The sequence below is a fragment of the Delphinus delphis genome, chromosome 16 (genome assembly GCF_949987515.2).
Source record: "Delphinus delphis chromosome 16, mDelDel1.2, whole genome shotgun sequence".
Taxonomy (NCBI): domain Eukaryota; kingdom Metazoa; phylum Chordata; class Mammalia; order Artiodactyla; family Delphinidae; genus Delphinus; species Delphinus delphis.
The window spans coordinates 70,261,007-70,274,861 of NC_082698.1; the positions used below are offsets into that span (position 1 = coordinate 70,261,007).

At 37.4% G+C, this 13,855-nt stretch overlaps 1 protein-coding gene across 1 annotated transcript in view; it reads right to left on the bottom strand.

Annotated features, from left to right (window-relative positions):
- Positions 1 to 358: 358 nt before the first annotated feature.
- The window catches only part of CABCOCO1 (ciliary associated calcium binding coiled-coil 1), a 128,272-nt gene continuing 114,775 nt past the window's right edge, over positions 359 to 13,855 (bottom strand). Inside the window, exons 6-8 of the mRNA XM_060034942.1 lie at positions 7,817 to 7,939; positions 7,264 to 7,404; positions 359 to 2,126 (exon numbers count right to left, since the gene is read on the bottom strand). Coding sequence (XP_059890925.1) covers positions 2,052 to 2,126; positions 7,264 to 7,404; positions 7,817 to 7,939 — 339 coding nt within the window. The 3' untranslated portion in view covers positions 359 to 2,051. The remainder of the gene's footprint in view (positions 2,127 to 7,263; positions 7,405 to 7,816; positions 7,940 to 13,855) is intronic.

Sequence of the window (13,855 nt, forward strand, 5' to 3'; positions counted from 1 at the left end):
GTAACGGAGTGCACATATTCCTTTATCAACAAAATTAATTTAAAGAGCAGAGACTGTGAATTAGCTACTGCCACTACAATTGCTCTTTCTCCTATCGTTAATAGATGTTACAGCCAGGCTGCCTCAGGGATCCCTGGGCTGCTCCAACATGAAAGATGTAAGAAAACAGGGTGGCAAAGTAGTTACCATGGGAGGATGTATCAATCCACAGGTTCCAGTGGAGAGACAGAGATGGCTGGGAATTCTGGCAAAGAGGCTGATCCAATAACTGGACAGTGGGTATTAGGGATGGGCAGTGGTGTTTGGGTTATCCTAGGAGGTAAACAGAAACCAAACCTTAGAACAAACATCCTTTAAAACGAATTTATTGAGTTCTCATGACTACCTCAAAAATAAGTATTATCCTCATTTAATAGATGAGCAAGTAGAGGGTGAGCAGCCTGTCCAAAGTCACACACAAGTCAGGTGACGCTACCTGGAAGTCTTACTCCAGAGGCAGGCTTTCGGCACGCTTATAGGATATTGTCTTTGTGCAGCTTTTAGAGACCTTACTGCTATTTGTTATTCAGTTTTAAACTCTTGGTACCCTTGCTCAAAATAAGAATTCTTTATTGGAAATGGAGGTCCACTCTGTGCCAACGATTGCTTTTGAAGCTGTGTTTGGTGATTTCGAGAAGCTCCTTTATTCCCTATTTGTGGGTTCTCTAGTTTCGCCTCTATTTTCTCTGGAACAAGACTGCCTGCCGAAATCAAGACTTGTGAGCCCTCCTAGTGATCTCCTATGGCCGTCAGCATTTTCAGTTAGGAAGGACAGCTCAAGGAAGAAACATATCGGCGCATCTCCCGGCTTTCCAGACTCGGAACTTCATGAACAGTAAACACGGTTTCATCTTAAGGACTTCTCTTACTTTGATGATCAGTGTAGTTAAAAAAATATCACATGCTGCCAGATCTGTCTCGGCCCCAGATGAATACATTTTGGGCAAATCCCTTCGGTACAGATAGAGTAAGTGGGTAAGGTTATAGGACAAGGCCAGAGCACAGACAGAACATATTTGACCAAGTGCCACCCAGATGCAAATACATCTGGTTCCAGTATAAACTGGAAACTTCTTGGAAGAATGGTGCCCTCCTAGCAAGGCTCTACACTCTAGAATACTCAGAAGTCTCAGAAATTGGGAAAGGGCCGAGGTAGTAGTTAATTTAGTTTGTCCAACTAGGGACAATCAGTCAGCAAATGGATATTTTCTTTTGAAATTATATTTTAATAAAGGTATTTAAAGGCTTGAGATGTTTTCAATCATTCTACTGCAATATAATGGTTAATTTTAAGAGCTCTGTGAGTTTGATTTGTATTTAAGATTTTTACAATCTATATATAGGTTGGTCTTTAATAACCATTTATACATTGCTTCTTTTTATATAGGTCATGTATTCTCCTGGGAGAGTAACAAGATTAGAAATAACAAATACAGTACAGAATAAAGTGCTTCAAACTGCATTATATAATTTCATAAAATTGGTTTCACACTGAAACATTTAAATAAGAAAACCAACTGACTTAAGGAGGAAAAAACACCCTAGTATATGCATTTGAATTGCTATTGTTTAGCAAGTTTTATCCTCAGCAGTGTGGTGGTGGTCTATGTTCACAAAGCTTCAGCAACGTGGCAGTTCATTTGGGTCAGTGTGGATAAAATTATTATGTTTTTTCTTTATTTTAAAAAAGTTGTGAAGATGATTAACATTTACTAGTCAAAATGTCAAAGGAGTATTGTAAAAGTCATTGTATTTTTATATATAATTCTCCAAACTCTTATATACTAAATGTTCTTATTGCACACAGTGTAATAAATTCAGAGGCTGTTATGGGACAGGAGGTAGCAAGATTGGGGCCAATACTTTTCTAATTAGTTAGGATAATAAAAATTGGGGCTTGCTTTTCCTCTCCCAGCTAAATGAAGGCGATCTGGTGCTCTAGAGAGTCTATTATTCTGGCTGGTTTTGTTTGTTTCTGTGAAGTTTAGCATCACTCTCCTTGTTTGGAGCCCTCAGGCCTTTTTCAATTTTTCTGTTCGTGCATTAAAGGCCTCTTCCTGTATTTGCAGCTTTTCGTTTATCTTGGTCTGTGAAGACAGTCATAAAAAAGTGGTTAGGATGGAGCTATCTTTCGCTGCACATTGTCTTTGTGGTTTTGACATACTATAGTGCCTAAAGACAGACATTATCCCTCACACACCTTCCTGTTTTGCAGACATAGCCGTGTTTCAGCCTGTAGTGATGTGATAACACTTTATCATATTTCTCTGCACATTCCCAATGTATAGCATGTCTGCTACGAACAGGAAGTGGTATTTGGACAGCCATTTTTCACATAGCCTTGTGTTAGAAGATAGGCTAATTTATCTGCATTTTCAGACAGACTTTACCAATAAGCACCGAATCAGAATAACTGCTCTAGGCTCAGTTATTGCAGTGTTGTTGGTACTGCCACCCCTTTGCAATGGATGTTTTTGTTTCCTGCGTAATACATTCTAAATGAGATCCCAGAAACCTTCTGTTGTGAAATAACAACACAAATAATTTCACAATTAGAATGATTCTCATAATTAAAGAGTATTCTTCACACATATAACTCCTGGAATTATGCCACTCTGTGGTACAGTTTTGGTAGAAAAAAGTAAGCAGTTGCTGACAGGTTTTAGTGTTTGCAGTGGCTGTGATAGCATTTAGCTTCTGGCAGAGATATTCTGTGGACTAACATTGCTACCTGCATAATTCCAAAAATATTTTCACAGTGTCTGAACATGTGTAGCCCTGGAAATGCCTTCCTTTTTTCATGATGGGCTATAAAACTATGTATAGAGAAACCAGTGGTGGGGCATGGTAAAACTGGTGTTTTTGTTGAGGTGATTTAAAATAGTTGACAAGTGTATGAGGAGTAGTTCATACACATAAATGTTAGTAAGTAATTTGAAGTTTAAAATATTAATATCTATAACCTAATTTGAGGACATCAGGGTAACTGTATTTTGAGAAATGTACTATTTTAATTTGTATAGAAGAAATTTAAAAAATCAAATACTGTTTTTGGTCCAGATGTAACTTCATTCTTATTTCTTTATTTATAAATGTAATTATAATAGGTAGTTTTCAAAGGTCCACCTGATTGCCTTATCTGATGAGATTTTCAGTTCAGAGTTGCTATTTCTTTTTTTGCGGTACACGGGCCTCTCACTGTTGTGGCCTCTCCCGTTGCGGAGCACAGGCTCCGGACGCGCAGGCTCAGCGGCCATGGCTCACGGGCCCAGCCGCTCGGCGGCATGTGGGATCTTCCCGGACCGGGGCACGAACCCGTGTCCCCTGCATCGGCAAGCGGACTCTCAACCACTGCGCCACCAGGGAAGCCCAGAGTTGCTATTTCTGAAAAGATCACACTGGTGTCAATAATTCTGGGTTCTCGTGTGAATATCGATCTTTTTTGGCTAAAGTTTGATTATCAAGCCCTGGGGTCAAGTCTGGCCTCTAGCTTCTCATCTTTTCCTTTCTTGGTGGCTGGGTGAAGGAGGCAATGAGGGATGAACATGGTCCTCCGGGTTACAAAAGAACTGTCATATTTCAGGGGCCACTAATCCCCGCAGGCATAAAATTGGAAGAGCTGAAAGGAGCCAGGGTCTAGAAGTGTGGAGACCTAGGGATTAGTTTAGCTCTGTGGCCTTGGGAAAGCCACTCAACCACCTTTAGTTCTTATCTGAAAAGTTAAGTAGTTTAAAATTAAGTATGTTAAATTTCATGTATGTTAGCTTTTAAATTCATAATTCCAACTCCTAATTTTGTGATATATTCACCGACGTTATACTACTTCATTAATAGGATGTTGTGATATGTTTTAAAAATAGATTACTTCTGCTTCTTTAAGGCATGCATATATTAGACCATACAGGGAATGAAATGGTTTGAAGAAATGATCTTGTTACAATTCCAAAGGATCGGGAAGCACTGCTCTAACTAGACAATTGACTCTCCCCTCTTTCAATTAATGTATTCTATATCCACCAATAATCTCATTTCTTTTCAACTAAGAACAGATGTATTATCATCTTCCAGCTTCTGTTTCACTGTCTCATCAAGGTTTTCACATTAACCTGGAGGTCTTTCTGGTATTTCACTGAGACAGAATTCACTGACACAAGTGTGTGCTCTGGGGAAAAGGCTCCTGAAGGTCAGGTGCACACCTGCTAGAGCTGACAGAGGGACATGTCTCAGATCTCTAGACCATGGTGATAGGGCGCTAGATGACAAGACTCCCCGTCTGGTCAAGAACAGGTTGTCATTGGTCTATGGTGTCTCCGTGTTAATCCTCAGAACACTGCTGACCAGACATGCTATCCTACAACCCCCAGGATAGGGTAAGGTTCTACTTCCTTTTAGGAAAGAATGGAAAATCCATGACCTGAGTTCAATACCCTTTCAGTGATCACTCCTTGAGGTGATTTCCCACTCAGCTTTTCTAACCTGGAAATTCAAGTTGACCTAAAAATACCTACGGTCCCAAGATGGCAAACTTCCCTCAAGGTTTTCACATTATTTTGCTTAGACAGGGCCAACAGCCAACATTTAATGAAAGAAATTAGTGCTAGCATTCATATTTCTCTGAAATATAATTCTTTAAATATATTAAGGTTTGCTCCATTGGGTATAATTTTTATTACACAACTCAGGGCCAAACTAATTTCATTTTGAATGTATCTTTAAAATTAAAATACCTAAACTATATAAGCTTAAAATGTTTGCTCTATTCAGTATAATTTTAATTAACATCTCAGGGCCAAGATAACTTCATTCTTAATAAATTTCTAAAATTATAAAGTGAGTCAATGGGAAAGTAAGTAGATTAACATAAAAAATTTAAGGATTCACACTATTGTCAGAAATTTCTGAACTACAGAAAGTGAAATATGCCTGTAACCATGCTGCAGGAGAAGCTCTGAAAAAACTGTACTTAAAACATGAATTCTCTACTGCCTTTTCCTACAAAAATTATAATAAGAGTATGATTTTTAAATAAAGAAGGAGAAAAAACTATTGGAAAATTTAAAACATTTTACAAATAATAATTCATTAAATGTTCCTACAGCAAGTCAGTGTCTTCAAAAGGTTTATACACACTGACCACTGACAAGTGGCTACCTTTGAACAGCGATGAGACAGTTTTAAGAGCCAGGAACACTGGAAGGAGGTTTTAGAAGTGGAAAATAACTTACCCATCTAAAACAGGGGGAGAAATTTAGGTAAGCAGAGCGCAATTACCCGACTTGGAATTTGACCAAGACACAAGAGTAAACACTGAAAAAGTGCCACACCACTGGAGTATTAAAAACCAAAGTAGTCTGGTCATGATATTAGACGTTATGTGGTTTCTGTGGATAACACTGGAATTAGAACTAGAACCCAGTTCACAGCTCCCAATCAGGGCCTTTCATCAGTTTCTGACCCTGGAAACCCTGGACAAATGACAATCTTTCTGTGTCTCTAAGTTTTCAATTTATTTATCAGGTAAGTGCCTGCCTAATTCGCATGGAGTTTACTAGGATTTTTGAGAGAAAATATATAAAGGGGTTTGCTGTCTTGAAACATTGTATCAATCCACATCACCATGCAATTTTATTGAAAAATTGGCAATAATTTGGCCCAGGCTAATGTCCACGAATCTACTTAACATGGAAATGATCAAGGCACCTGAAAGATCTGTATCCCTCACCTCTGGTCCAAGTTCTTTCTATGCCTAATTACATTTAGATGAGCCAGCTAATGGACTTCCAAGCTCAGTAAAGATGGCTGCAGGCCAGTGGGACAATAACACACACATATAGCAATCATATTCTTTCTGCTGTAGAGAGTAGTGATATAAATGCTGCAGGCTTTAATTTAAAAAATTTTTTTCAATGAATAGTTAAAAACATACTGCTCACTACATGGAACATGGCCTTGGTAAAGATGTTTTCAATTTTGGGGGCCTGCAAACAATTCTATTACTGTCTAGTAGTCCTTCGGTGATAATTTCAGAGCCGCAGGATCACAAAGGAGCCCAGGGCCATGATTATACATAAACTATATTTAGATGAAATGTTATCAAATCTAAAAAGGAGATATGTTCTGAACTTAGCTTAGTTCAACTGCATTCTGCCCTTCTACACAGTAACCAGTTATTACATTCATAGGGTTGTTAACAATAAAGCTTTGTGTAAAATGTGTCCTTTCACTATTTCTGGTAAACACTAAACACCCCTTATTAAGCCGAGGACTTTGGCTGGTTCTGTTGGCACCGAATCATTAAATATTCATGTAAATAGCACATTAACATTTGACGATCAAACAACTAACAAGGTATGCTATTGCCAAGCTAATCTTTTGCTCCTTCTAAATTAGTTGTTAATACAGTGTGCTTTTATATATAGTCTCATGTCCAGAAAACAACTAAATCTTTCCCTGAGATGCATTCATATTTTAAACATGCAGTATATCGTCCTACTGATTCATTGTTATTGCCACAAGAAATTATAAATCCTCTCAAAATATGGAAATCACTCATTTAATCATTTTGCCTAGGAAACGATGCAAGCCTTTGTGTTGAGGTAGAAATGTTTTGTTTGTTTGTTTGTTTCCGGATGGGGAAAATACATTAAGCGTAAAACTTAGCCAACTGATTCATCATTGGCAGTTGCTACTGAGATGGCTGTTGCCATCACCATTTTCATGCAGCCATTGTTGTCAGTGATAACACCATTAATATACATAGCCATTAGCTCTTAGTGGTATGTGAAAAGGAGCAAACCATCTGAGAAGGAGTTCAAAGATATGAAAGCCTCTCTGGAGGTATTCGGTGAAAGGTCTTAGCTAAGAATTATGGTCTGAGCTTTTGTGTTTACTATTTAGAAATGTTCTCCCATTACTCTTGCATGAGCAACTGCTTACAGTGTGACTGGGTATGAAGTCTTTATCATGTTATGTTTTGGGTCTCAATGCTGAATGATCTGTAAACTGATAACACACCACGCTAGGTGCTGTTGGTGAATTTATTTTGTGATCTTACTGAGTCTCAGATGACTCAACTGAGAGTTACGTGGAGATGTTATATTGAACTCCTCCATCGTCAGCGTCACTCTCGCTGGCAGAACGTGGGTAGTGTTTATAGACATTAAGGTTGAGGTTGGCTAATTAACCAGTAATAAAGTAAGTGAGCCCACCATCAAGGCTGAGTACCTGAATGCTGATTAAAATGTCATCTGTGACTTGACCCAGCACCAATTTTATATCTTCAATGGTGAAACCAGCTAATGGATCAGTCTCTGAAGTGTCAGCTTCTGGCTGGGACTCTTCAGGGCCTTGTTCTTGATTCAACCCCTAGAATATTAAAAGCAAACAACACTCAAGTGATTTCTGGAGCCTTTACTGATAGCAAAGGCTTCTCTCGGGTAGTTTTCTATCAGAAATGATGTCAATCTGGAAGGATTTTGATTTGACGTTTTCCTGCATTTTCATTATTCATGAGCATCATGACAAATCAAGTACTGCTGCTTTTACCTACTCTGGGGAAAATGAAGGTGGAGATCGGGGAAGATGGAGTAGAAGTCATTAAAATTGCTGAGCCACCCTCAGCTGGCCCACTTGTGAATCAACGCCAGAAGAAATATTTATATTTACCTAGGAAAAATCAGAGGGAAAGAAGATAGAAGAGCATTTTGTTCTTTCTCTCCTATCCTCTAGAGAATATAATGCTCAGATAGGGTGAATTAAGAGACACAAGGAAATGTACCTTCATTTCCATATCCAGTATTGGAGGTGGCTCTATGAATGTTGAGTAAATATCAAATGAGATTCCTTCTTCTAGAGGATCAGGGAAAGCGTGACCTGCAGGCTTCACAACCTCTATCACTTGCTAGTGGGGAAGAGAAGAGCTGTATTATGACAAAGTCTTTGGTGAGTAACCACAATTTCAGGCAATATTTATAAAGTTCCAAGTCTATTGTTTTTTAAGTGCCGTTGCCTCTGAATTCTTGACGCCGCCGACCTCTTAGCTCTCTAGTGCTTTTTGTGCTCTGTACCTGATAACTTGTGTTTTACTTTCCCCCACTGTCTAATTTTTCTGTACCATGGAGTTTAGAACTTCATTTTGTACTGCCTTGATCTTGAGTTGTTTCATGGGTCAGTGTCCCCTTCCTCCTGTCTACCAGCTCTCCGGAGGTCGAGACCATGTTTTAGATCCTCTGTGCATCTTCTCCAGTTCTGGCAGAGGGTTTCGTGCTTAAAACACTCAATAACAGCCTAATGGTGATTGATATTACTCAGTAGAGCACAGCTGTTCTTGGAGACAATGGTGAAGTGGCCAAGAGAACCTGGTGACGAGGACAATAAAGGCTCTCAAGGTTAAGGTACATAGCCAGCATACAGTAAATCAGAGAGGAGATTTGCAAAGTCAAGCAGAAACACCTAGGGCAAGGCAAGACGCCACTGTGAGCATTTTAATAATTCTGTGGCAAGAGTGCCAACCAGAGGAAGAGTGACGGGTGGTCAACAGTGGAAATGAAACGAGTTAAAGAAGTCACCTTATACGGTGTCCATCTCACCATGACTTGGGGGAGAGAGCGGAGATGAGGGTACTGATGGCATTAAACATCTGATGCATCTAAACGGTTCCTCTTGCTCTGATTTCATGTTTAAAGGCAACATTCCAATCGTAATCTGTGCCTTCCCATCTCAGATGATCTATAGACACACCCAGTTGAGTGCTCTGATCTTCATGCCTGTTACATTCCTCACTGGAAATCAATAAATCCATGTTCTAGTTTATTTAGTGAGGTCTCCAGAGCTTGTTTTTGTGGCCCTAAGATGAAGCTACCCACTGTATGCTGACAGTCTTTAAGCCTACAAGTTTTAAGACAAAAATCTAGAAATGTGTAAACTCACCAAATAATTAGCATCCCATGGGGCCTGGAAACACCCTGAAATCATCACATTCATTTCTAACTTCTCTACAATATTTCAAATAAACTTACATGTTATAATACTTCATCTTTTACATATTAATATTTTTGATTTAGATAGGTTTTAGAATGAACTGGAGGCTAAGTTATTGCTTGGTCATAGCAATGTATTTTGCCTTGAATTCATACTACTAATTTTAATTTGATTTTATAGGAAGTTGCGCTTAGTATAAATATATAGAAGGACTGAAGTGTCGTAACTTTACAGTCAAGGCAATTTGGAAATCAAGAGATTTAATGATTGTCTTAAGGTCAAATAATTACTTGGTGACAGGGGTGGAAGTTAAACCCTGGTGTGCTGACTTTGTGGCCGATGCAGTTTTCGGTAAACTGTAATATGTTATCATGTTGTCACATTTGTGGCAACTAACTAACATTCGTTAGTTTCCCAATACTAACTGATATTATTAAGCACTTAATCTTTACTCTATTAGGTGACATCATTCCAGATTGTCTATCTTAAGTTGACTAAATGTTAATCGAAATAGAAGATCAAAAACAATATGAGAACAATCCTTTTCTCTCTTCACTTTCATAAGATACTGTTTTTTTTCCGAAATGGGACATACAAGCATTTTCATCTTCCCACAAAATTATTTGTACCATTTTTTCACCACACTTCTTTTTTACCCTCCTGCATCTTATATTGCTCTTCATTTTACCAAGCTAGAAAAAGGAAACGGCTAAATATATTTTAAATCCTCTGAAATATTATAGGTAAAATAAATAAGGTGTGTGTGTGTGTGTCTGTGTGTCTGTGTGTGTCTGCATGTGTGTGTATGTGTGTCTGTGTGTGTGTGTGTGTATGTGTGTGTGTGTCTCTGTGTCTCTTTGTGTCTGTGTCTCTGTGTGTGTGTGTCTGTGTGTGTGTCTGTGTGTATGTGTGCGTGTGTCTCTGTGTCTCTGTGTGTGTGTCTCTGTGTGTTGGTGTGTGTGTCTGTGTGTGTGTGTCAGTGTGTGTCGGTGTCTGTGTCTGTGTGTATGTGTGTCTCGGTGTCTCTGTGTGTCTGTGTCTCTGTGTGTGTGTGTGTCTGTGTGTGTGTGTATGTATGTGTGTGTGTCTCTGTGTCTGTGTGTGTCTGTGTCTGTGTGTGTGTCTCTGTGTGTCGGGGTGTGTGTCGGTGTGTGTGTGTGTCTGTGTGTGTGTGTCTCTGTGTGTCGGGGTGTGTGTGTGTCTGTGTGTGTGTGTGTGTGTGTGTCGGTGTGTCTCTGTGTGTGTGTGTGTGTCTGTGTGTGTGGTGGGTGTGTGTGTGTACTCCTCAGCTCCACATCACCCCTTCTTTGGTGGAGTGAAGCTCCTATTTATCCCAAGAACCTGAAGCTCTGACTGAGAGTTGGGCTTTTCTTTTCCTTGAATTTTACGAGTGTAGCTCATACAGCTATTCATTTGATTTAATTCATGCACAAAAACTGGCAGTGAGAATTTCTTTACTTCGGGGTGTTTTGCATAATATCAATGAACCAAACCACAGCTACATTTTTCTCTTTCACAAAGAGTTACATTTGGCTACGTTAGTAAGATACCATAAGGGAAAGGAATGTCCCAATTTCAGATAAGGGTAAATATAAAGTCATTTCATTAGCAGTAAGAAGGTACACTGTCAAACACATAGTTTGAAATAAACATAGTGCCCAGAAGCATCATAGTGATTTTTTCCCCCATTAAGTAGCCTTTTTAAAAAACAAGTTGAAGGAAAATTAGAATCAATAATTGTGGTGAGAGCACAGAGCCAGCAAATATGTTTAAATGAAACCGTCTGATGCAATACTTTCTTTAAAAAATACAATTAGGCCTTTGTATTTTTTTTTAACAAAACCTCATGTTTTACAACATCACTGGTTCTGTAATAAGATCTATTTAAAACAGAAAGACATGGTCAGCTTTATTAAGTTAGATTTTCTGAAAGAACGTTATAATTTCCTCAAGTCTATGAATAGTTGAAGCAAATTAAATAAAGCTAGTTTTATAACTATTTTATACATTCCTGTAGAACTGTAATTGTCTCATATTTTTTCCTCAAAAGTATAATATGTTACCTCTTAAATCTTTAAAATAAAAACAGAAAAAGGATCAAGTATGTTTATTAAAAAAACACTCCTATTTGGGACTCTGATTTAGCAACCCCCTCTTTTAGTCTATAAGAGAATAGCACCCATAATCTTCAGATCAGAAAACAAAGAGAAAGACTTCAAGTGACTTGCCTGAGGCCTAATGCTGAGATTAAAAATCAGGAGTTTCTGATTAGACACGTACATCATTTGGCCAAATGATTGGTTTTGCTTGACTTTCAAATACCTCCTAAATATTACTTTGAATGTTAAGCAATAAATGTGTTTCTCTTGCCATTTTTGAGCGCTTGCACACAAATGGATATAATAAAAACAATCATGTTGTTCCATGTGAATGCCATTTATATTTTTTCTGATAATGAGCAGACCATTTGAACTAAGGTGAGTACATTAAAAGCTCTAATAAAGAAGAGAATAGATTTCTAAACAGAATAATGAACTGTTAAGTGAACGTACAATAAATAACATCTACAGATGTGGTCGCTAGAAATTAGTTTTGCATAACTTACCAATATACATTTCCCCCAGATGTTATCTGTTACATGAAAATTAAGTTAGTTATAGTGTTCATTAAGTGCACATTGCATTAGTGTTATTTAAGATGGTTTATAATCTGAGTTTAGTTGCATTGTGCCATGGTATTTAAAGAATATCAAGTAAATGGCTTTTTGGCATAATTTAATACTCATAAGTACAAAATTTCATCACCAAACATTATGTAGCTTTAAAAACATCCAAGATCTTTACTTACAAACCAAATGAAATCACTAGAGCTCTTTTAAGAATTTATATATTCAGTATGAAATGGACATTTACCATGGGAATAAATGATAGGAATTTTGAACCTCCTGGAACTAAGGACAGGGTCAGTTTAGGTCTGAAAAATACTTATAAGAATTAGAATCTGCTTCTAGATCTTATTGTATCTGAGAAGAAGTATAAAGATTTTATCTGAAAATTGTGTTACTGCATGTTTTCTTTTTCTACTTTATGTGTTAACATTGGTAGCATTAACTGTAGTTTATTGTTTTTGTTTGTTGTTTTCTTATTCTTTTTATTGTTATTTATGATTGTTTTTCTTTGAAAAAAGTGCAGGTGATTTGTGGGTACTGTTTGTATCACTGAAACCTATGATTAAGATGGCAATTATCAACTTATTAAATTTAGTTATTAGGTTATTCAAAATATTAAAAATGCCATTGAGATGACAACTTTTTACTGTTTTGAATGGTAAAAAAAAAAAAGATAAATCTGTTAAACTCTTTTTGGGCTATAGACACATAAAAAACTGGTATGCTTCAAAAAGACACTTATTTGGAATTGTCAGATGATGACTTCATATATAAATCAAAACTTACTACAAACTGTCAAAGTTTCAGGAAGAAAACTTTATGGCAAACTTCTCCCAATACTAACTAAGGAAAAAAAAGCACAAAACTTCCTGTAATGTTTTAACTATTTTCTCTCCTTGAAAAAAAGGCACTACTCATTTGCAAGTCTAATTAAGAAGTACTGTGTCATTTTGGAACATTTTAACACAAATTGTAACCCACTGCCCACAATATACTACACATAAAGTAACAACACATGAATGTCACCTGCAAAATGCAATCAACTCTGGTAATATCATACTGAAGCCATAAATTTAAAATCAAAAGAGGAAATTCAAAAGCTGAGATTATCAGAGAAACTAAAATTAATCCATTTCTAAAGTGTTTTTCTTTTGTGTTCAGGCCATTTCAAACTTCTTAACATACCCTATAAATGTAGAAGATCAATTCTGCTACAAGAGTCCTCGTCCCCCTTTGCCTTTTTGACCTGGAAATAAATTCGCAAATGCAGCACATTAATTCTCTTTCCTATGCTTAATATGCAGTATTTACGTTTTGAAAGGTTCAAAATGTTGCCAGGCTTCTGCAGGGTATGAATAGACATCTGATAGCAACTTCTATCTTTTTTCACAGCATACTGGTAGTTTGAACATTTATAACTTAGTAGAGCTCTGAGACCATCAGATTCACAAGCTAATCACCTAGACAGTGAACCGTAACACAGTACAACAAGTGAGGACAGGAAATGAAGACTACCCCGTCCAGCTGAAGCTGCAAAGACGAATTTAAGTTGGCGGGCCCCAGTAAACCAATTTGCAATCTGGCTAGGGCACTCCAGTTAACACCTTGTGCCCATTTTATTTGTATCTCTTGATTTGATCTTGTTTAACATGGGCTTGATATTTTTTCTAAAAAAGTTAGATAGTTAAACTGATTCCAGAGTATTTAAGACATCTTTAGTATTTCTAAGTGTACTTCTGCATAAGAAAACACTATAATTTGAAAAGAAACACTATAATTTGAAAAGAAATCGAGTACTCCTATCTTAATGACCTCAGACAACAAAATCCTCTCTAATGAATTTGAAAAAGGGTACCTTCTTGTAATGTAAATACAATTTAACAGGAAAAGATGCTTTGATCTGGCTCTGGTGCAAACACTTCGTGAGAGCTAGAACAGTACTTCAAATGCCCAGATTTTCTAAAGACGGCAATAATGTGGAAGATAGACCACTGAATGATAGGCTTTAGACTTGGCTCTATTCCTAATTGTGTGATGCTAAGAAATCCCTAGGCCTCAGTTTATTTATCTGTAAAAGGAAGGTAATGATAATCGCTACCCGGGTACTTCATCGAATTGTTTCAGGGTACAAATTAGATAATGTGGGTAAAAATGTTGGGAGTTCTTCAA